Source organism: Liolophura sinensis, chromosome 8 (assembly GCF_032854445.1).
Source record: "Liolophura sinensis isolate JHLJ2023 chromosome 8, CUHK_Ljap_v2, whole genome shotgun sequence".
Taxonomy (NCBI): Eukaryota; Metazoa; Mollusca; class Polyplacophora; order Chitonida; family Chitonidae; genus Liolophura; species Liolophura sinensis.
The window spans coordinates 31,556,299-31,581,578 of record NC_088302.1 but is presented as its reverse complement, the minus strand read 5'-3'; the positions used below and the strand labels follow the sequence as shown (position 1 = coordinate 31,581,578).

The 25,280-nt window shown below is 38.9% G+C and overlaps 1 protein-coding gene across 2 annotated transcripts; it reads right to left on the bottom strand.

The window, feature by feature from the left end:
- Nucleotides 1–5,253: 5,253 nt before the first annotated feature.
- LOC135473086 (transcription factor AP-4-like) lies at nucleotides 5,254–13,078 on the bottom strand. Of its 2 annotated transcripts, XM_064752897.1 has the most exons (6): nucleotides 12,868–13,078; nucleotides 10,808–10,967; nucleotides 6,969–7,131; nucleotides 6,500–6,735; nucleotides 6,039–6,310; nucleotides 5,254–6,007 (listed from the first exon to the last, which is right to left on the bottom strand). In XM_064752897.1, exons 1-6 carry the CDS (start codon nucleotides 12,954–12,956, stop codon nucleotides 5,815–5,817), a joined length of 1,113 nt encoding a protein of 370 aa, XP_064608967.1. In that variant the 5' UTR covers nucleotides 12,957–13,078; the 3' UTR covers nucleotides 5,254–5,814. The 2 variants fall into 2 exon arrangements, with proteins under 2 accessions (XP_064608967.1, XP_064608966.1); XM_064752896.1 differs by having other exon boundaries at nucleotides 5,254–6,310; nucleotides 12,868–13,077.
- Nucleotides 13,079–25,280: the final 12,202 nt, after the last annotated feature.

The following is a 25,280-nucleotide window of genomic DNA, read 5'->3' as shown; positions in this document are numbered from 1 at the left end:
TGACGGGTCTCTTGGTCAAATTACCGAGTGAACAGATCGCCGCTGTTTATGAATAAACATGTATACAAATAAGGTACAGCGTCTGCAACACAATATGCCTTGATACACCTCCATAAAAATACCTTGATTATATATATACATATACACAAACTCACTTCGGTGTCCTTCGGACAGTCATGTAGGCCTATATGTTCGCTCTTCTGTATGGCATGTTTGCAAAGGCTGTTCTGGGATGTTTATTTTGACACTCCATGTGCACATCATTATAAAGTTATTTGTACATATAGGATTACGAAGTATATTTACTTATAACAGATTGCTGTTTAACGCCATGTATATTCTCAAGAGTTTTGCATTCATATACGATGGCGGTCAGGTTTACGGCTGGAGGAAACAGGTATGCCGGTGGGGTAAATCCGTCACCGACACTGGGCAAGTTATAATTGTTGACGTTTCTTAGATATATGCTCGTGCACTATTCTTTTTCTTATCGTTTTTTTTTATCAATCCTTAAACAAACGCAGATAGCAGATTGAAAAAACTAGATGTCCATATGTGGATTCTCCAATGTGTTTGTTGATATGTTTATTGTTGTTTAATGCCAGGTACCCAATACAGTTTTACCGATATACCATGCAGGGCGGAGTCAGTTCCATGGTTGGAGGAAACCAGAGTGCCCTGCGTAAAACCTTCAAGCTTTGGCAATTTACCGACGAACTTGTGAGCTACACATACATGCACCACGCATTAGTGGAAGACAAGCGGTCTTCAACGAACATTATAGACTTCATATAAATGACCACACAATTAAGCATCGTTGACCGCATATAAATTGTCACCAAGGCTCACCAAGTAGGGACATACATAAATTCCCTGTCCACGGCCTTGCTTGTACCCGTATACATGTACTTCTTGTGTTCTAGCCACTGAAAAGATTCGTCTGTGTATTAGAACTTAATCGTTACACTTCCCATATTCATTTGATATGATTGGTGTTTTATGCCCTACTCAAGAATATTTCACTTATACGACGGCGGCCAGCCAAAGCCCAGGAGAAACCCACGACCATCCGTCGTATACATCCTAAGTATATTTAATTTATACATTTTGTATACTTATATTTTAAAAGTCATCATCATATATAGTATAAAAATCTTATACTGTATACAGTATATCAAGCCGTCAAGACAGTGCTAAAATATATGTGGCGATAAAATTAGTTGTGTTCACTATAGCAAACAGTGCATGAATCTAGCCATGTTCATTCTCTACAGGATGTGTCATCAGCATGGTTTATATCCCCGAGCTCACACAGTGGGATGCCATCCTTGTAAACGTATGACAAATACCACATGTGTCAGGAAAGGTTTGTTGTCGACACCTACACCATGGCCTTTACAAGTTGTGACACGTCATAGAGACACACACATATAAATATATATCTTAATTATGAATTCATTTCATTTATATATACGTAGTGGTGAACAGCACCTCACACTCCTTCCAGCGCATGCGTCGCTCGCAACGTTTGCTTTACGTCACTAGCATAATTTGTACAGAAATCTTGAACAACGCCGACATCACTGGGTAACGGTGGTGAGGCAGGAAGTGATGTCAGATACCACTGCAAAACCTTTGGTTATAAGTATTATCTTTATTTAAAGAATTCACAGTTAAGATTATTCCAACCAACACCAGAAGCATTTTTATAGGTGAATACTGATTCGAAAGTTTCGCGCAATAACCGAGACATTTTGGTAGTACATGGGAACTGTATACCTATGTCAATGAACAGAACATGTATAGACTACATTTCATACTCACCGCATGGCTGAACTACAAATGAATTGCATAGCTGTATCTTTATTTTATTTTTTTTTATAGTTCTATGGCTGTACTTGCATACATGCAATCAATATATGTTCGATGCCAGTTAACATCAACATTCCGTTCATGGATGCACGGACATGGATGCTGGCAAGTCCTTGGTGCGTGTATATAATGCGCTATGCATCTGGTATATATATACCTGAATCAAAGTTATGTCAACAAATATCACATGACTGACTCGTACATTAATCTAGCTTGACGTTATGTGGGTTATATATACCACCTTCCCAATTATACTGACACATATACATGAACAAGTTATTCGCCAAATTCCGTGAATGCACATCCTGCATAAACTCAAGCCATGCATATACAACTCATGGACATAGGCCTAAAGCTATCTTAATTTGGAGTATTTCATTTATCTATATATACATGTATGTTAATATCATTTCTACACATAGAACTAATCCAACTGGTATCGCCTTTCGAATATCTTATGCAAAATGCGAATATTCATTTCCGTTGGAAGATTTAAAAATAAGATAGGTGAGAGTAAACGACCAGAAGAATATGCACTTAGAAAAATGTTATTTTAAAAGAAAGCCTGATTTGGGGGATGCTAGAATATATATGCATTCATGCATCATTCAGATGCTTTAACAGATTTTATGTTGAAGTTACCAAATTATTTAGTCGAGAGAATAAGACATTTACAAACAGCACGACTATTGAACATGTCACGCCGGTCAACAAAGCGGGTACCTAATTAGTGTGAAATTGCGCGCAAATCCAGGTAAATGATGTCCCCCGTGGAGTCGGGTTGGTATGCAGACGTGTACTTGTTTCAACTGCCAGCATGTTGGCTGGCCTAGCTTTGCTAGTGCCCTATACGAATGCCATGCGGTAATGGCTGTGCCGCCATGTCCTGAACTGGTAAACACTCCGGGTCAGTGTAACCTGCCAGCACCAGCCGTCACACAGCAATTGGGCCGACACATTGATAATTGTATCTGGTGAGCCGTATGTCCAGCGTATCGAATCAAAGATATAGAGAAATTTGACCCACTGTCTATCCCAGGCCGCTTTGTTTTCATTACGAAATGTATTATCTTAGAACTGAGTTCGGATAGCTCTACTGCACTCATGCCACTTTTGAGACAGCCCAATGGAGGATACCTACTATCCTTTCGTAATATACAGTTACTGTCCGACCTGCAAAATGTACAGGTTTATCCACGGCTTACAGAACTGTTTCCCAATCGAAGACTGTCACCATGCCGATATCGATCTAATGCATGCTGCACCCCTCTAACAACAGAGCTTATCTTGCACGCGCCTACTTACTGACATAAACGTGAAATCAGCAAGTCCTTTCGACCACGATTTTCTGTCTACATCATACGGGTTACATAGGGTTTGCAAGCACCGCTGGAGGCTGCAGATGCACTCGCACTATCGAGGCTTAACTATGTACCCACGTGTTCTAAGCTGGCGTGTATCATAAGCCACATGCCTGGGGCAGATTGCCCCTCCCTCGGGTGTGGTTAGTCAGTTGTGCATGTGCCAAAATTAGCAGACAATTCAGGTAACAGACTCGTACTGATTTTATAGGTAATGTCAGCAGGTCATCTCTTTAAACACTTACCAACTGCAGGCGTACGCACTACCTCTGGGGGAAAACCCCCCAAAACACCGCCCCAAAAACCAACTATTCTGTTGTTCCACCCAGCAAGCACTGCCTGTCAATCAATCATTTGTATCAATAAATGAACATTTTCAACGACACAAACCAAACTTGCAAAACTTTCAACAAGTAATGACAAAAAGAAAACAACGCCAGTTTTTACCACATGTACTTTTTTTAATTTTCCAAATATAACTTGAAGCCTTGCAGACTTAAGTAGACGGACTTTCACCATACTGAGATGAAGATGAAAGGTGTAGAGCCTCAGGAGAGAGCTGGCCACACCTGGAGTCGATGTACATGCAATGGGGAAAGCACTCACAGATTGCTAAGGCCAACCAATAAATTAAATTATGACTTCCACTATATACAAATTTTCGACAGCTAATGTAGATTTCAATGGTAGCACTTGATGACAGAACAAAACAAAAATATATGTATGTATATATATATATATTTTGTATATGTTATTTGTCCCAACAGCAAGTGCTGAAACAAAGGGCAGTTAACTCATTGTCCAGCTCAGGGCTTCGATTTGGTCAGCTTTAAAGCCAACTGCAAACCAGACAATTAAACCGGTATCAATATGTTTTTGGAACACCAAAATCTGATTAACCAAAATTCTACAATGATTCTGAACACCTTTCAGATGTGCTAATCAAATACATGGTACCACTTACATACTGTGCCCCGCCCCCTTCTCAGAAAGTGGCGTGGCAGGGTGATGGGATGACAGAGTGAGAGGAGCTTGTATCGAGTAAGTTAACTGAGCTGATAGACAAGAAACTCCTTTTCCTTGATATGACCTCTACTTTCTAAAGTTAAAGTACACATAAATATTTCCACTTGTACTTGCTCTGAGACTGGGGTTAAAATTGAAAAGAAAAAAAAAATACCACATTGAGAAAAGAAAAAAATTATTCATAAACATAGACTCCATTCAAAAATTAACAATTTTACGGAACAAACTTAACAGTTTTCTTAGAAAGATGATTTAACATACATATTACAAAAGAATGCTGTAGAACAGTGCTAAGCTTGCCATATGGCATGACAAAGATACAACACAGCACCCTAGTAATGAACAAGTCAACATGGTACATACTGGATAGATACTGAATGTAGACATCATAAGACCACTCCAAATAAGCTGTCGGACCTGCAGGACAAGTGTCTACAGGTAATATCTGGTTACGAACCAGAGTGGGGGAGGGGAGGGACAACACCCAATCCATCCGTACACATTGCATTGTGGTGTGCATCGTTTCTCTTTATGTACAGGACTTGACAAACTTAAATGTATATATATATATATATATATATATATATATATATATATATATATATACTTAAGCTCAAAATGATATACATTCAATGATTGCCAGCACATGGCTGTGACAGGACAGTTGGTGAAAACTGTGTGTAGGTCTATGTACACTAGAATAACCGTGTGAACCGTATATTAACAAACAGGAGCTGAAGCCCAGCAAGGATACCAGGGAAATCCTAAACATCCCCAAAACAAAGACCCACCCACTCAGTGCCTAGTCATCATTAACTGTATATATCTTACATTATATAAACCTCAGACTGAAATTGCAGAATTTTTATACACAACACAATAACATCTCAATCTTCAAAAACCCTGTTCGATAAATGAATTAACAGTTAAGTTTTTAAACTTAACACATTCGTAGACAATGTATAGAGAAGAATGGAATATGCTGTATGGCCAGGTTGCTTGAAATAGTTTGGACCTATGCTATGGACAGCACTACTTGAAATGTATGGTCAGATAGACACAGCAATGCTTGAAATGGTACGATTGTTTAGAGACACAGCACTGCTTATGAATTGGTATGACCAATTAGACACAGCACTGCTTGTGAAATGGTATGACCAATTAGACACAGCACTGCTTGTGAAATGTTATGACCATATAGACACAGCAATGCTTAAAATGGTAGGACCACAGACAACAATGCTTGAAATTGTATGGCCATACTGACACAACAATGTTTAAAATGGTATTACCACAGACACTGCAACGCTTGAAATGATATTAACATAGAGTCACAGCATTGCTTGAAATGGTATTACCATACAGACACAGCAATGGACTGGATTGAACCAGACTTGCTGGCATTTCCTGCACTTCAGCTGCGTGTGCTGTTGAATGTAATGATGGCAGCACTGACTGGCGGTGAACTATGTACAGATGATGTGTTTATGCACCACTCAGTGCTTGGTTAATGGGTATGTACAATGTGAGGTGGTAAAGCGCTAAAGGCTATTCACTAAGACTTATGTACTATCACCCCGGGTCGATGGTAGAATGGGGGCAGGGGACGGTGTAGTAAATGAACGGCCACTGGGTACTTCTCTACGTATGTGTGAGTCTGGGGCAGAGAGGCCTGGAGCTGATGCTGAGGGTGTGGGGCTGGGGGTGAAGGAGTGAGGGGACAGGAGGTGGGGATGTGGTGGTAGTGGGTCCCCTGGGGGGTGATGGGAGGGCTGGGATAAGTTCACTGGGGAGTCTCGACCCGAACTCTCTGATTTAGTGTCCTCGGGATCACTCAGGCTGCTTGTCTCTCGCTCACTCTCTTCACTATGGGCAATGTGTTTCACTTCAAGCTGCTGTTTTTCCTCGAACACAACGCGGTCGCCTTCCAAGTGACGAATCGCCTCCACAATTGTCTCCAAGTTTCGCCGTGACATTGAATGAGAAAATGTTGTTTGTGACATCTGCTTTTCCTGCTCTTCTAGCCGGATTTTTTCCTCGATCATAGCACGCTGAAAGCAAAAAAACAAAACAAAAAAAACAATTACCTTCAGAATCTATCACTATCAAAATGAACACTTATCTTAAAATACATCCCATCATATTTTGCATTTATAGTATTTTAAAACATATCCACAGACTGATTTTCATATGTAAATATTTACAAATTCTTCTTTCTCTGGATTAAAGAATAAACACACCTCCTTCTCTTGCTGAAGTTTCATCTGCATCTGTACTTGACTAGCGATCTGCCGTAAGCGATCTGGATACAACTGTGCCTCTAGAGCGCGATTCTGCTCCTCGAGAATCATCCGCATGCGCCTCTCGTGCTCCAGCTGACTTCGTAGCTCACTTATCTCCCTTCTCAGTTCATCAGCCACGGAGTCGTCGCCATACTCTGATGTGACACTCAGGCTGATACCCTCGTCAGACGATTCTACAAAACGAAATAGTCAAACCATGTAATATGATTCTCCAGCACAGAGAAAATCCGTTTCGTCCTTAGTGTAGACCTGTCCATTAACTCCATATGTCAGCAGAGGTCAATACCCTTACATTATCGCCACATTTTCGTAAAACCACAGCTGGGTGAAATAACTGATCATTAGGTATAACTGCACACATAAAGCTGTATTGATTTGACATTTACAGAGACCTGAGGCTGCTCACCAGTGTCACGTTTCTTTCGTTTAGGTGGGGGCGAGTCCTGTACATCTCGCTCCTGACTTAGATCTTCCAGCATGCATTTTAGCTTGTTATTCTGGCTCTGTAGCCTCATTTTTTCCTCTTCCAGGTTACTGATGTAATCGGTGGTATGGGTCAGAATGGCAGCCTGCAAAACACAACACAGACCACAATTTGTCAATGAACTCTATATGTGGAACATAAAAAATCATACATAAAAAATGAGGAGAACTGTGCCACATAGGCTAATACAATTATCAACTCTGGCATATTGTAGGAGTTACCTCCGGTGAAATGTGACAGCATAGTGTCCGCACCACTTTCAGACGGGCTGAAAGAACTTGTCACAGTACTAAATTTGCTTATAACAGACTACACAAAGTGAAACTCTTTCCATGACAGTGAGAGAGGACAACACTTGCATGAAGAATGCATATCTGTCAAAAATTACAGTAATATTATTTATATTCAACCACCAATTCGTCATTGACCAACTCAGATACTGAAACCATAGTCTGTCATGAACACTGGAATAATTCATTCAATTTTAATCATGCCTACAGAAAGAATTTTATATTTCTCAGATTTAGGACAGATGATTTACGATAAGTGAGGATTAAAGGCTTGTCCTGGCTAAGCTGGCAACTACAACCTGTTGAGTATTCAGCAACCCAAACAAATCGTAAAAAATTTATTCATTGGCTAACTGTTGCATGGCTCACTGAGCAAAAGAGGAGCGTCATTTCCAGCTTGACACAGTATAACACTGGCAAAACGAGCCCAGCTCAGGCTGCATACCACCAACTAGCCCCAGGCTTTTCAACAGCCACCTATGAATGGTCCTCATCGTAGCTATTTTCTATGAATGAATACTGGCAATGTATTGGCTGAGCCAGGCAAGTCCCTTGGCCTTTTCCCACACAAGTTCATGAAGAGAATGAGCAGGGGGGGAGAGGCAATGTTAGGAATGTTTGGCTAGTAGGCCCTCAAACAATGGCTGGCAGTGGCCAAGCCGGTTTGGCTTGCCACCTCTTAGCTCTAAGTGCTTCCTCTACACTACACAGGTATGGGATATTGAGCTGGCATTCTACTCGTGGATCAAAGCACCCAGCAAAATGGAAAGTATAAAAAAAAAAAAAAAAGAAGAAAATGTTCTCAGCTGGAATGACAAGAAGAATATTGATAGCCCTTCTTAATGAAGAAATAAATGTCTAAAACTGCAGTGAATTGTACAGCCATACAGGCCAATCTGACACAAAGCTGAATCCTTCATTCAACTGTACAAGATAGATGTTAGCCTGTTCAACTATTTTTTTCTCTTTCTTTCTATCATAGTTTCAAATTTAACACTGACGCATCAACTGCTACTTTTTTTATTGTTATATTTTCTGACTCCAGGTGACATGAATGCAGATCTTCAAGCAAGCTGTACACAAGTCAAATTGTTATTCACGGAAATTTAGCCCATTCACTCGGGGCAAAAGATGGTTTATCGGTGAATGTAAAAGCACTAGGCTGACCCACTGAAGTGGTAGAATAAAACCCCCAGACAGAGATACTTCAACCAGTGTCAGTACCTGTGACTGTGGCTGGCATAGTTCAGCCTGTGTACACAGGTAAAAACTGTTGACCTCACAAGCTTGGGCTCATATGACAAGCCCGCAGAGACAGATAACCTACACTGCACACCCCCTCCCCCTCTCCCCTCACCCGCCCGACGCCATGGTGACAGGGGATGGGCCAGGTAAACAGGTCACTTAGTTCAGCAAAACGCGTTCATTCATGCACACCCCCCAAAATCGTCTACCTGTGTACTTTTGTCCCCTCGGCCTTATCATCAGAATCATGAGCTACTGGTAGGTCATGTTACTCCAAAGTCACCACCCCTTCATTAACCCTTCTTCAGTCACTGTCTTACACTGAAAACACTTCTCTCAAGTTGTGTTGTAACCCAAAACTGTAATCTCACACAAGCACACAACTGGAGCATGCACTATCGAATTACGAGATTTGCCTCAAGCTCAATGTTGCAATTTAAAAAAAAAAGAAAGATTATGCATAGATAACTTTCCAAAAGTCTTTTAGACCATTAACCTCCATAAAAAGTGTGCCATTTCAAACACATACCAGTAAGTTGTCACCCTTCTATTTTATCGTATACATCAAATGCAGAATGTGATGGGAAAAAATCGTGAGGAAAAAGTAAAACTGTTGACCCTACACCTAATAAATTCTGGTTTTAACCACTGTGAAGTGAAGGGAGTATTTGTATTAAATGTAAACTAGCAATTTAAGGCACATAACTGCAGGGCAGTAGTGCAGGGATAAATCTGATGATGTTGAAGATATACCATAGTGGTCTGATTAATATATGTGCACAAAGGAGAACAAAAAATGCTAATTTTAAGCCCATACATCAAACTGAAGAGTATTTCAAAATTTGTAACTGGAGTTTTTTATTTTACAATTAAAGGATATCAAATGCCAATACTTGAACTATTTAATCAATAACTGATCTATGTGAAGTGGCGACAGGATGGCCCAGGTATTTTCATATTTTGTTGAATTTACATTCAAAAGATGAAAAACCAACATTTCAGTGTTGATGCTAGGGCCAGCTAAGAGTTTCTTTGCTTTTTTAACATCTACCACTATCTTCAGGAAATGAAAATCTATGTGTATCATTGCTCTTGATTGTAAGCCTAAGCCTACTGCGGATCATCTGATGCTGCCTGGAATGCCACGCCTCACAGACCCCCCCCCCCCCCCCACACACACACACACAAGCCCATCACCTGATGCTCTCTGATCAGCTGTTCAGAACCTGGTAGCCTCACAGGCAATCCCAGCTGTTCATATGACATGCTCACGCTTGTCACTGCTATGAATAGAGACTCAGTACTAAATACTAGTAACCCGTAGTACAGTAGGTCAATTCATTATCCCCATGAATTTTCACCTATTCAACTCCTCCATTAACCAGAGGTTAGGGTTTTTGTACTGGAATGTATGGTGCTGTAGTGACAGCAGCATTTACATAGACTCATGGCTAGCTCGAAAGGATTTACACATGTAACATCTGGATACAGAGGCTAGAACTGTTTTGAATATTCACATCAAAGGCAAAGAAAATTGCCTTAAGCCATGAAAGGGATAAAGAATAGATAAATGTTTGGCACAAGAGTATATATGTAAAAGCAAATCTATGTCCCATTTTACCCCTAGGGTATATATCAAAAGATTTTTGACTAAAACTGCACCGAGCTGATCTACCAATCCACCTTTAAAGTACAACAAATAATTTTACGTGTAAGGTTTACAGGTACATATAGCCTAATGTTGAGATCAGCAGCCATATTGCCCATTTAAGTAGTATGAAGTACAATGAAATATTTCAATAAAAATGTATGTTTTTTTCTTCTCTTTTTAAAACTTAAAGTCAGTCATGAAATACAAACAATAAGGCAGAAAAATATTTGAGCTATTTTCAACCTTGCAGAACAAAGATAACACGAGAAAATAAATGATGCAAATCTCTGGAATGTACTCGACATGCCGATAACAATAACTGTAATGAAAGTCTAAATGACTGCCTGTTTTGCACAATGTAACTCTCAGTCTTGGATGAATGAAGTTGTTAGTTTAATATTTCAACTACTCTGTTGCTGTATAACAAAGTTTCAATGTGGACAATTTATAATCCCTAAATGACAATATATAACACATGAAATTTAAACACAACATGAACTAGTGCTCCAAACTTTCGGGTTAACCCTCAATTTGACACAAAAAATACAAGTAGTAAATTCCAACAAGTTACACACCTTGCTGAGTTTTTCTCCTTCATGATGTGGAATAAGACTCTTTAATGACGTAAATCCAGCATTAATGCTTTGCATTCGACGTCGTTCATTACTGTTGGCAATTTCTCGTCGAACTTTTTTCTCTTGCTCCAGCTGTGCTTTGGGTGACATTGGTCTGGCCCTGCAAATTCAAAAACAAAACTAAGCTTTGCTACGACATTTTAAAATAAATATATGAACACTTTAAATTTCAGTTTTATATATTATATAATGACACTATTTCATTCCACTATTTCAACTGCATAACTGTGTACAGTTAATAACTGCAAGTGCGGATTGGATAATAAATATTAAATAAATTGGACAACCGGAGCAGCAAAAGAAAAACAAACCAAAACAAAACCATGTTAGGTTGACGATTTGAATGCTTGTTTTGATGCGGATGCGGAGGCTGAGCCGTGCATGCCTGCCCTGGATCAGCTGCTTGTCCCCCAGCCCTAGATGCCCGGCTGACGCGTGGGCGTCGGGCGGACGGTCGGTCAGGAATTTCTGCTCAGGCGTTTTCTGAGGGGCTCGGGTCGTACACTCACTGCCTAAGCTCTGCCAGCTACAACATGGTGACCGCCATCCTTGCTTACATATTCGCACAGCTGTGGGACTAGTACAGTATTTTATTTCAATATAGCACGACTTCCGTATGTTAGGCCTTGTTTCTGGCTAGACGGTCTATAAACTGAATGAAAATAATGGAAGTTGGGGAGGCGAGAAGAAAATCAATATTCAAATCGATCCTGGGCCGAGTGCAGCCGTCAATCTTGGCACAGTGCCAACTCTGCATGGTATCACAAATTGCGTCTCTTCAAAGTGTATTATGGTAACTCTTACAGTATTTTCCAATTTTTTATAACGTGTATAGAGTAAAAAGGTTTATAAAACATTCACATAAACAACAAAATGGTTGAATTAAACTGCCCTTTTCATAATACTAGCAATAAACGACGCAAAATATTCTCAGCTGACGCGCCACGATTTTTGGCTCAGTGCCAAACTCACGCACAGCGACTAGACTCATCTATCAGTATCATGTGAGTGTAGTATTTCACAACGCTTGATATTCTACCTTGAATTTTAAAGCACATGACCAACTGGAACAAGACTGTAGAACAAATGCCATTATTTTGTAAACAAACAGAAACCATACAGCCTGCAAAACTAATGAAATCTGCAGACATACTGCGAAAATGTGACTTTGTACTATTTACGATGAAGAAATCGAGATCGTTTGAATTCCGTTTCTTTTACCAGAATACTGAACATGTGTTCATTTAATTGCAAACATTTTTTTCCAAATCAAATACTGACGATAAGGTATTGTGTTGCAAAACAAGGCCCAGCTGGTTGATTTGCTGGAACGAATCACGCACCCAGCACTGTGCCACGGTCTATAAAAAGAGTGCACGCCTACGTGAACAGCTGACAATTTTACCGCATTCGGAGAAGAACATATGTTTCCGAAATAGGAATCAAACATTGCATTTCACAATAAAATTAACAGAAATAAATTCACATCAAGACAATATTAAAACCCGAGTTATGTCAAACCAATATTACGCGCAATTTATCTATTACGAAATACCAACGAAGAAATGCAACACTTAAAACACAATAACGTATGCCGTCTCTATTTGAAATCTGTCAGACCACTGATAAGTTGAAGCTCTGATTGTAATTCTACAGAAATAAAACAATCGGAGGGCGCTGTTTATAAAATTTCCGTGCCATCATGTCGAGCTGTGGCATATAGCGTCCTTTGTCTGATCAGACACTACGGGCATCGGCCATGTGGTCTGAGCCGAACCCAGACATCCGCCTGGCAGATTTTGTAAACGTCTAAAAACTACCTCAAATCAATCAAATACCTTAATCCAAATGCACAGTAGGAAACTAGGTGCTTAGATTTGTCAGAATACATTAAGAGAAAAGCGGAACTGCAAACAGACACCGAAAGATATGCAAAACAAGGTGCTCGTACTAGGCGTTTACGCTAATGTTTATGTTTACAACAAGTGCGTACTACTCACTTGCCAAGGACCACCGCAAATTCATCGTCTCTCATCCTTATTTCGTGAAGTAATCGTCGCTTTTCAGTCGTCCGCTGGTAAAGTGACATCCCACAAAATATAAGACACTTTGATAATCCGCTTTGGAGTGGTATTGTTTTGACTTTTTTTACGGTGGAAGCACCGCGTACACAGCAATCCAGGTCTGCTTCGGCAGAATGAGTAATATTTGGCGGGAAACAGCTGTGCTTCGCGTGAGAAGAAAATTACTGCGCCGCCTCACAACAGAAGCATTTTACATTCCAAGCGATATCTGGCAAAATACCTTTAAATCGTCAGACGCAAATATATCAGTTTAAACCTTGGACACATTGACTTTATTAAATTTGTGTCGGATATCAACTTTCATTCACGAAACATTGGGTGGTTATGTTTTATCGCGGAGGAATACAAACCCGCATTCACATGACGGTTACATGTTGGCAAGGCGCGGGAAAGGTGGAAAATAAACAAACCCTCAGCTGGTGGGCAGATTGCCACGTGGTAGCACTAGCCAGTTCGCATATTTAGATGGTATTTCAAGTAAAAGGGCACAGTTTGTGAAAACTTCAGGATGCTATCCGGATTGTAGGAAATACGGCATTTGTAACTGCTGTTTTATCGTGTATTTTTGTGGCTAGTAGAGGATATGAAGTAATTTTATCGCTGGTTATGTGCAGAACTGAATTCTCAATACCCGTTTAGAATGTCTGGAATGCAGACTTGTCTATGAGATGGCCATATACGTAGTAACTATTTATAGATTCATTAATCAGCTGATAGACTGCCATGTGCTGATTGGTCAGGAGGACCAGAACAGTTGTGGTGATAGTATTTGTGCGAGGCTGTAGATGAGTGCCCCTCGCCGTACTTGATGCACCCATGAATATTTCTTAACGATGTTTTATCTTTAGCACCACTGTTTCGCCGTTTGAACATAGGTTGCTTAGCATCACTTGTTGTTGTCTGTCGTGTTTTAAATGTAAGTAAAAGAGTGTTTGTACAGTATAAACATGCCATTTATAACACGTTTTGTTTTATCATGGGGGTATACCTCCATGGTTTTATGTGTACATTTTAGCGTAAACAAAACCATACTCGTTTGCCATAAAATAATTACACAATGACCGGTTAAATTGAAAAATAAAAAACCAAAAAAACCAAAAAAAAATACCCCAGCAATCTATTTCTCTAGTCAACGGAGATGTAAAGGAGCTTTTGTACATACTTACGTCTTGGTAGAGTTACGAGCACGCGGTTACAAAGTAAGGAGAATTCACTCTCGTATCAGAATATGCACATTTATAATCATCATGACCTGGTCGACCAGACATTGGGGTCATGTGACGCTTTACCGCCCATGTTGAATTCTATGACGTTTTATTTGGCAAGCAGGGGGTCTACGCATGCGCTCTACGGACAACTCCATGCTGGTTCTTTGGTCACAAAGATAGAGTTACTTCAAAATCATGAGGGAAAATCCGACGTCGACGACTGCAATGATTTTACGCTTGTACCACAGGTAAAGATCACAAAAGCAACGTATCTTAAGTTTGGTAATGTTGCACACAACTGCGTTGTTCGTTCAAACCAAGGCTTTAAACAGTTGCTGAACGTGCGTGAGTGAAAAGTAGGCATTGCCCAGTCAAGCTAAATCAAAGGATAAATATTTCCTGTACAGATCTAAGAATTTGGAAACTTTCAGTCTTATTTTTAATGCAGAAAAATTTGCAGTAGAGTACTTCGTTTATAGGAAGATATATTTGTTGTTCGTTGTTGGTTAGCTGCCTAGGTAACTGCGTGACTGTACTGTGGCTTGCATCCTGGTACCGTTTCTAAGGGGAGTAAGTCAGATGCGCTAGTGAACAAATATTATGCTGTGTCAGCACATACCCTGTACTTAGGGAGAATTAGACTTAGAACATCATGATATCCTAATCAACTAATAATATACAAAAGTAATACTGGTATATGCCCTATAGGTGATGGAGAACTACGGAAGTCTTACACTTCCTGACTGGTTAGAGCGTACGTGTCGGTGTTGGAAGTTGGGAGATGTGGGATCAAGTTGGGTTATATCAAAGACTTTGAAAATGACACTTGTTGCTGCATTGCACGGCACTTAGCACTGAGAGGTTAGAGCAAGGAAACAGGGCTGGTTGGCCCACTGTCAGTATTATGCGACCAGGTGGGGTCTCAAATGTCTGCTGTCTTTGGCATGATACTTTAAAGGCAGCAGAACTTTGGTGGCCCAACCTCAAGAAGAAATACTCCGTGTACATGCTCCTAATCGTCATATGACTGAAAAAGCATACGTACATGCATACATACATACAAATGTTATACAATACCAGTATATACTGCATAGGGGAGGGTAAACTATAAATGTTATGATACCCTACTATACAAACATTGTACAATTCCAGTATATACCGTACAGGGGAGGGTAAACTATAAATGTTATGATACCCTACTCTACAAACATTATACAATTCCAGTATGTACCGTATAGGGGAGAGTAAACTATAAATGTTATGATACCCTACTCTACAAACATTGTACAATTCCAGTATATACCGCATAGGGGAGGGTAAACTATAAATGTTATGATACCCTACTCTACAAACATTGTACAATTCCAGTATGTACCGTATAGGGGAGAGTAAACTATAAATGTTATGATACCCTACTCTACAAACATTGTACAATTCCAGTATGTACCGTATAGGGGAGAGTAAACTGGGAATGTTATGATACCCTACTCTACAAACATTGTACAATTCCAGTATGTACTGTATAGGGGAGAGTAAACTGGGAATGTTATGATACCCTACTCTACAAACATTGTACAATTCCAGTATATACTGTACAGGGGACAGTAAATAATAAACGTTATGATACCCTACTCTGCAAAGATTGTACAGTGCCAGTATATACCATACAGGAGACAGTAAATAATAAACGTTATGATACCCTACTCTGCAAAGATTGCACAATTCCAGTGTGCACCATAAAGAGAGGGTAAACTACGCAGTCTTACTCTACAAACATTATATCATTCCAGTATATACCGTACAGGGGAGGGTGAACTATAAACGTTACGATACCCTACTCTACAAACATTGTACAATTCCAGTATGTACCGTATAGGGGAGAGTAAACTATAAATGTTATGATACCCTACTCTACAAACATTGTACAATTCCAGTATATACCGCATAGGGGAGGGTAAACTATAAATGTTATGATACCCTACTCTACAAACATTGTACAATTCCAGTATGTACCGTATAGGGGAGAGTAAACTATAAATGTTATGATACCCTACTCTACAAACATTGTACAATTCCAGTATATACCGCATAGGGGAGGGTAAACTATAAATGTTATGATACCCTACTCTACAAACATTGTACAATTCCAGTATGTACTGTATAGGGGAGAGTAAACTGGGAATGTTATGATACCCTACTCTACAAACATTGTACAATTCCAGTATATACTGTACAGGGGACAGTAAATAATAAACGTTATGATACCCTACTCTGCAAAGATTGTACAGTGCCAGTATATACCATACAGGAGACAGTAAATAATAAACGTTATGATACCCTACTCTGCAAAGATTGCACAATTCCAGTGTGCACCATAAAGAGAGGGTAAACTACGCAGTCTTACTCTACAAACATTATATCATTCCAGTATATACCGTACAGGGGAGGGTGAACTATGAATGTTATGATACCCTACTCTACAAACATGATATCATTCCAGTATATGCCGCAAAGGGAAGGGTGAACTATGAACGTTATGATACCCTACTCTACAAACATTGTACAATTCCAGTATGCACCGTACAGGGGAGGATAAACAATAAACGTGACGATATTTTACTCTACAGACCTTATGCAAGGGAAGGGGAAAATACAAATGTTATGATACCCTACTCTATAAACATTGTACAAATCCAGTATATACTGTACAGGGAAGGGTAAACTGCGAACGTTTTGATACCCTACTTTACAAACATTGTACAATTCCAGTATATACCGTACAGGGGAGGGTGAACTATAAACGTTACGATACCCTACTCTACAAACATTGTCCAATTCCAGTATATACCGTACAGGGGAGGGTGAACTATGAAGGTTATAATACCCTACTTTGCAAAGATTGTACAATTCCAGTATGCACCATAAAGGGGAGGGTAAACTACGAAGTCTTACTCTACAAACCTTATATCATTCCAGTATATACCGTACAGGGGAGGTAAGCTGCGAACATTACGATACCCTACTCTACAAACGTTGTCCAATTCCAGTATATACCGCAAAGTGGAGGATGAACTATGAAGGTTATGATACCCTACTCTGCAAACATTGTACAATTCCAGTATATACCGTACAGGGGTCGGTGAACTATAAACATTACGATACCCTACTCTGCAAACATTATATCATTCCAGTATATACCACAAAGGGAAGGGTGAACTATGAACGTTATGATACCCTACTCTACAAACATTGTACAATTCCAGTAAGCACCATAAAGGGGAGGGTAAACTACGAACTCTTACTCTACAAACATGATATCATTCCAGTATATACCGCAAAGGGGAGGGTGAACTATGAACGTTGTGATACCCTACTCTGCAAAGATTGTACAATTCCAGTATGTACCATAAAGGGGAGGGTAAACTACGAACTCTTACTGTACAAACATGATATCATTCCAGTATATACCGCAAAGGGGAGGGTGAACTATAAACGTTATGATACCCTATTCTACAAACATTATACAATTCCAGTATATACCGTACAGGGGAGGGTAAACTGCGAACATTATGATACCCTACTGTACAAACATTGTACAATTCCAGTATGCACCATAAAGGGGAGGGTAAACTACGAACTCTTACTCTACAAACATTGTACAATTCCAGTATATACCGTACAGGGGAGGGTAAACTACGAACTCTTACTGTACAAACATGATATCATACCAGTATATACCGCAAAGGGGAGGGTGAACTATAAACGTTATGATACCCTATTCTACAAACATTATACAATTCCAGTATATACCGTACAGGGGAGGGTAAACTGCGAACATTATGATACCCTACTGTACAAACATTGTACAATTCTAGTATATACCGTATGGGGAGGGTAAACTACAAACGTTATGATACCCTACTCTACAAGCATTATACAATAGGGACCGCCAGCCCTGTACAAAGGGAAGCAAATCTAGTAACTGATAAAACAGCAGTGCCAGTATATACCGTACAGGGGAGGGTAAACTACAAACATTATGATACCCTACTCTCCAAACATTATACAGTTCTAGTATATATAGTACAGGGAAAGGGAAAATACAAATGTTATGTTTATAGATGTACATAGAATGTAATATTCTAACAATCAAATATGTAATACTACATTACTTCCTTTGCAATGTGGGGGGAGAGAGGGTTGGATAGGTATAGGGCATATAACTTATGTCAGTGTTGATGGAGTTGAGTGTCTGTGATGACTGGCAGTATTAAAAAATACAGAAATACATGTATATATCTATGCAGTATTTCTTTGCAATCGCTCATCTATTCAAAAGGACCAGCCAGTTGGTCGAGCATCTGCTTCAGGGGCGGTAGACCCAGGGTCAATCCTGGGTCAGATCACACCTATCGGTATATCGTATATTGGCTTGGGTAGGGTGGGTTACTTGCCTTTGTTTCAGTGAAGCAGCACTACATAAAAGATCGGTGGAAATCTGTCCTGCCACAAGAAGGCACATCACATGCACTCTAAGGACTCCTTCGTCGTCATATGACTGAAAAATTGTTAAGTACGATGTTAAACCCTAAGCACCCACTGACCCGATTCAGAAAGGGCTCTTGACACTGACCTTGACACAAGTAATTCATGTGGAGTGGACAAATCTCCCTGGTGCATCAGAACTGTGATTGGTACCGCAACATACCAAAGATAAATGTTTGCATCTATGGTGCGAAACATCCACTGTTATTTGTAATATACATCGTATATGTTGCCAGGACACATTGAGGTGCAGATCGCAACTATGCATTGGACAAAAAATTTGTGGGTTCTACCACTCTTATTGTTTGTGGGGCCTTGGTATCACTAAGCTGTCTGCAACACTTGTGGAGGTGCGTCAGAAGCAATTTGAAAGTGGTACAGCCATCGGTCGACTATCCCAGTACAAAAGGCCTTGGGATGTTAGGTGACTGGAAATACTCTGAAATCGTTTTACAGGGCTTTTATTCTTCACATAGATCCCTTTGTAGTTTTTATGTGCTTAACAGTGTGCTGCACACGTGTGTGTATATGGGCCTTCATTTTGTTAGTTGCCATTAAATTGGTTTTTTCATTTATTTTTGTACGTGTTTTTTTTTTTCGCTTTTCTTTTTTTGGATGGCCATACCAGTCGTATATACTGCTTCCTATGCCACTGATTGCGTGATTTGAACAGTCTGTCGTTCGTTGAAGGCGATTTATCCTTCAACCGGTGTGCATATCTCTACATCACGTGATAGAAAGTTCATTACAACCAGTTGTGACTAAATCTGGTTGTTAGACTGACCAATATAACACACTCTGGAGCTTGTTTAATTCTCGTTATGTGACATTAAGTGAATACTTCCTCTGATGTTGTTCATCTATTAGTGTGAATAACCACCAAGTACACAGTTGAATGAAACCCCACCCTCATGTATTAAATACAACCTGTGCTTTGTTAGCAAGATTCATAGTTTCATTTCTTAGGCCGGTTATAAAACATGAGAATTTAAATTGTTGTTTCTAGGTCTAGTGTAAAGTGTATGATATCCAAAGAACTTATCAGCTATTTTTAATTCAGTATTCTCAGTGTTGGGTGCCTCATCTGGTATCTTCGGCATTGGTGTTTGAGTGATATCACCAGAAGAATGGCTAACTCCAAACAAATAAACTAACAAGTTGCAAAAGAAAACTCCAGATATTTTAACTTTAGAATCTGGAAAGACTGAATTGTTTAAAGTGAAAATCCTGATCTCTTCAAGTTTGAATATCAGCTGTATTATAAACAAAATTCCGTGTCACAATTTGTGGCAGAGTATGTGCACAGTTTGACCATAATATTTAGCAATGAATGGGCAAAAAATATTTCTGAAATGAAGAGTTTCAGGGGATATGTTTCAATACTATCACAATCTAAATTCAAACGATATGACTATTACAAGTGTAAAACATGTCTTAGAATATTGAAAATCATATTATGTGCTGAATGCTGTTGGTTGCAAATCTGGCTTTGGTTGGTTGATGCTTACAGAGGTTGTCTATTATGCTTTTACTGTGGGTGGTAAAATTTCCCACTGTGTTGACAGCTACCCGGCTTCGAGGGGGTGACAGACATAAGCTTTAAACACTTGTTAATCAGGTCACTGATTATAAAGATATTACAAGTATTTAACACCCTACTGTGGTCACTCAACAGATGTTTCTGTAGTCCCTTTTCCACAGTGTCTGGACTTGAACATATCCTAAATAATTGATCTATAATTGTGCAAATTTGTCCTTCTTAACTTGTATACTGTAAATATTTTCAGCTTAAATTCACACACTTATTTTTAAATATTGAAACATAAAATATTAAAATGTGTTAAAATTGCTGATTTTACTATTTTTTTTTTTTTTTTTTAATTCAGTGTAATGTGTTGAATTGCCAGTGATATCATGAGTAGGTTTTGAATTTTCAAACTAGTGACAGGGAAAGAAAGATATTAGCACTTTAAACCAGCATGGTTTCAAGATTCATTTTTTTGTTCTAACTTTCATGATTTTTTCTCTATTTTACCAGGTCCCCCAAACCCCCAGTTCCATCGCCCATGGTAAAGCTGTGCTAATGTGATTACAACATGTATTCCAATGTAATACAGACACAAATGTGTCTCCCAGATTTACCTCTAAGTTGATGTTGCATACTTGATTTGATGTTGATGTTGTATAGTTACTTTAAGATTAAAGTTTACTGAAGGAAACACTCAGGAAGTCCAAATAAGAGAGGCATCTTAATTGGTATGGAATTTAAACCTATGATGCACAACTGTTTTTTATACAGCAGCAGTGCCCTACGAATGTACCAATTGGAGACTCCAGGACGAGCTACTCTGAAGGTCCAAATGACAAAAGAACACATCCGTTTGTTCTGTTATGTTGCAGTGCGTGTGTACTTCATATATGTTTTATTAGTGCACATACACTCACAGTGGGAGACTCAAAGATGAGGTACACAAGCGGTCCAAATGACAGTAGAAGGCATTGTTTTCTTCTGTGACGTTGCAGTGCGCATGTACTTCATATATGTTATACGTACACCGTAATAAAGGAAAGTACAAATGAGTTCACAGTTTTGGACTGTCTTGATGCAGGCACGAAGGAGTTTTACAAGTTCCCTATTTTGACGTAATAAAGGAAAGAACAAATGAGTTCATAGCTTTGGACTGTCTTGATACAGATGGAAAGGAGTTTTAGTAGTTCCCCATTGTGACATAATAAAGGAAAGTACAAATGAGTTCATAACTTTGGGCTGTCTTGATACAGATGGGAAGGAGTTTTACGAATTCCCCATTAGAGCAATGTTTTATTGCTACCTGGGAATCTTTTGCTTGTGTACAATGCCCACAGTAGGCTGTAATGGATTCTTTTGTTTGTCTACTAGTTTTTACTATCAAGATCAACGGTTCAAATAAAGTTCTGGCTACAGCTGTAAATCAGGAGGTGATTTGTTGTGGTCTGGGCTGTGCCTGGTTTCATAAACCATAGCGGACCACTGTTACATAAATGTACATGGTGTAAGTCAAATATTATATTATATAATATTCTTGAGCATTGTGTAAATGTTCCTACTAAAAACGGCTGCTCTCTAGGTGTGGGTAGTGCCCTCTGGTTGTGCAGCCCCTGGTTCTGTGGCCCTTGAAGATGGAGGTGGATGCCAATCCTAGACAGCTTTCATACCTGCGATGGGAACTCATCATTTAAATTCGCTTAGGCTGCTGGTAATAACTTCTGTAAATCTTCAACTTTTTCAACCACTATAGCACTTTTTTCAGTTGAATTTATGAAAATCAGGCTAAAATGATGTATTCGTGTCATTAAAGATGCAAGCTTCATAAAACGGCAAATTATTTCTCTACACCCCACAGTCCTCTCAGAATGTTTCAAAATATTGCTTCCAGAGTTGGTTGAAAAAGTTAGAGAATTAAAATACATCAGGTTAATATTTTAAATAGATCAGGCAATTTTGGTAGCAACCACCACATCCTGCCCCGCGCCTAACAAACTTTTGACTTAAAAATGCAGTCAAAAGAGCAACAGTTTCGATTTGAACCAAAAACCTTATTTGTCGTTAATAGACTGAATACAAAAGCCATGGCAATGCTTGGCATGTCATCCAATCAGTGTCGTGATGTTAATATTAAATGTGACCCACACATTAAATACATGTAATGGCACAAATTTGAGTTAGGCATTAAATGCATGTAATGGCACAAATTTGAGTTAGGCATTATATATATGTGATGGCACAAATGTGAGTTAAGCATTATATATATGTAATGGCACAAATTTGAGTTAGGCATTATATATATGTAATGGCACAAATTTGAGTTAGGCATTAAATACATGTAATGGCAAAATTTGAGTTAGGCATTAAATATATGTAATGGCACAAATTTGAGTTAGGCATTAAATATATGTAATGGCACAAATTTGAGTTAGGCATTAAATACATGTAATGGCAAAATTTGAGTTAGGCATTAAATATATGTAATGGCAAAATTTGAGTTAGGCATTAAATATATGTAATGGCACAAATTTGAGTTAGGCATTATATATATGTAATGGCACAAATTTGAGTTAGGCATTAAATACATGTAATGGCAAAATTTGAGTTAGGCATTAAATATATGTAATGGCACAAATTTGAGTTAGGCATTAAATATATGTAATGGCACAAATTTGAGTTAGGCATTAAATACATGTAATGGCACAAATTTGAGTTACTTGGCCTGGTGCCAGTGAATTGCAACATTATATATGCATGATAATTTACTTACTGTTGGCATTCATCAGCTGATAACATTATTCCAAACTTCACGCAGGAAATCTTAAGATGATCTGATGTTGTTCCGGTCTAAGGGAGATAACTGATCTAAATTTGTATTCCTGAGTTTATTTTACAGAAATATTTAAAAAAAACCCACACTGTTCCTAGCAATTTAACTGAACTGGCTTGAATTATCTTTCTTGACACACTGGAATTTGTGTGAATTAAGTTCAACTGTTTCACCACTGTAGAAAGGGTAAAGGAGAATAAGGCATTTCAGTGCAGATGTCCATGTTTGTAACAATGACATTTAACCAAATCAAAACTGATCTCACTTCGTGTTTAGGTCAAGCAGTGTTAAGTGTTGTTTAATTAAATACTTCAGTCAAATTCCGCTGGCTGTCAGCAGGTCTTTGAACCAGGGCAGTTGGTCATGTTGACATTGTTGCACCCAAGTACAATGTGTATGTTTGTGCTTATGTTAATATATTAAATATACAGTGTAGAACATTATGATAATAATACATTGTTGCAGGGATGTACTTAATTGACCCTATATAAATGATTTCTTTGACCGTCCTCCATCCTCTCCACCGAACACCCCTCGACAAAATTCATCAAACTGATCATGAAAGTGATGAAATTAAGTAGTTTTGTCTTGATTAACGCTACCTCACCCAGATGTAGTTCTTTGTGGTGAAGGTAAAGGCCTGTAAACTTTATGTAAGCACTGTCTACTGCTTTATATTGCCACCTTGGTCCAGAGAGCAGTGGAATCAGTGGCTTATGCCCTAGCAGTTGAATGACGAGCATCCAATCGAGCGCTTGACTGTTTAGAATTTTCAATGTGCTAAACTGACAGAACAGCTTATTTCTGGACAATTATAAAAAGCACAGGTACAAGTCTGATATTTTCTGAAAGACAATAATTTAAGCTATATTTGGCAAGCAGAGAAAATCTGATTGGATTAGCGAATATAGATCTTTGTGCCAAAATCTCCAGTAGCCTAGCTAGGCCTAGAGCCAGTTGAATTCTACAAATCAAGTTCCTGTGAATTGTGACAAGTATATAACCTACAAAAATGATTGCTGAAAAATTGGTCATAGTGTGTGCTGTTAAAGTACCCCAGCGCCTTAGCACTATTGCCGTCCTTTATGTAAGCACTTACACAAAATGATACAGCAGCTAAAGCAGCGATGCAAGGGTTAAAGTCGATATTTCTGGTATATACATGTAAATGTGCCAAATGTTGTACCTTTGGACATTACGCGAAAGCGTGCATGTCGTGTGTTGTTTAAGACAGGTTATTTATTTATTTATTTGTTTGGTGTTTTACGCCGTACTCAAGAATATTTCACTTATAAGATGGCGGCCAGCATTATGGTGGGAGGAAACCGGGCAGAGCCCAGGGTGTTTGAGACAGGTCAACGATTTTCAACATACATACAGTAAATCTATAGGCCTTTTTACACAGGCATTGTAGGTTTTACAGCTTCAGCAGTTTCTGACCTGCAAAATTGGTGAAATTGCGACTTTGATTTCAATTTACGACAAAATTATACATCACATGACCAAAATAAGACCGGGTTCGTAATCACGACGTCAAATTACGTCAGTTTAGATGTTAAGAATGTTCAAATTCAAATTTGTCGTTCTCACATGACGTCACATTGGATGTATTGGTTAAAACCTAATTTGCATTCACAATGCATCCTTTTTCTGTCCAAATAGCATCCAGGAAACGCTTGTTATATATGGTAAATTTCAAGTCAATCGGAGTTTTGAAGAAAATGGCGGTCAAATGTTTTCACTCTTTGTCTAAATGGACGCCAGATCACATGACTCAGGTCACTGAACATTTTACTCGTCAAAGTTCATCACAAAATCTTCTACATATTTTACGCATTTCTGTTCAGCATTTTTAGCTGTAGAAGATTGTTTTAAGGTTTTAGCTAAAAAAGAAGGTGTTTTAAGGCTTAGCACAAAATCCAATACAGCAGCCAAGTCATTAGACCAAATGTTTCCAGAAGGTAACAAGCACTGAAGTTTCAGGAATGTACCATTTGTTGTTTTCTCACAAAATTTGTACATCTGGAACAAGAATATACAATGCACTGCAACTTGCATTGCACATGAAGAAGATAGATGCCAGTAATGACTATCAAGTACATGTAAACCAGCAATCTAGTGAAGGATTCATGTCATCGATATGTAGATGAACATCTAACCAAAACCTTGGGGTGACCAGACCATGGTGTAGAGGTCAAGGTACTTGCCCTTCAATCTCTAG

Excerpts from the sequence above, each read along its gene's own strand:
- LOC135473086 (XM_064752896.1), bottom strand. The coding sequence starts at position 12,956 with ATGTCACTTTACCAGCGGACGACTGAAAAGCGACGATTACTTCACGAA. Across the intron at positions 7,132-10,807 it reads AAGGAGAAAAACTCAGCAAG|GCTGCCATTCTGACCCATAC; the intron begins GTGTGTAACTTG and ends TGTGTTTTGCAG. Across the intron at positions 6,736-6,968 it reads ACGAAAGAAACGTGACACTG|AATCGTCTGACGAGGGTATC; the intron begins GTGAGCAGCCTC and ends TTCGTTTTGTAG.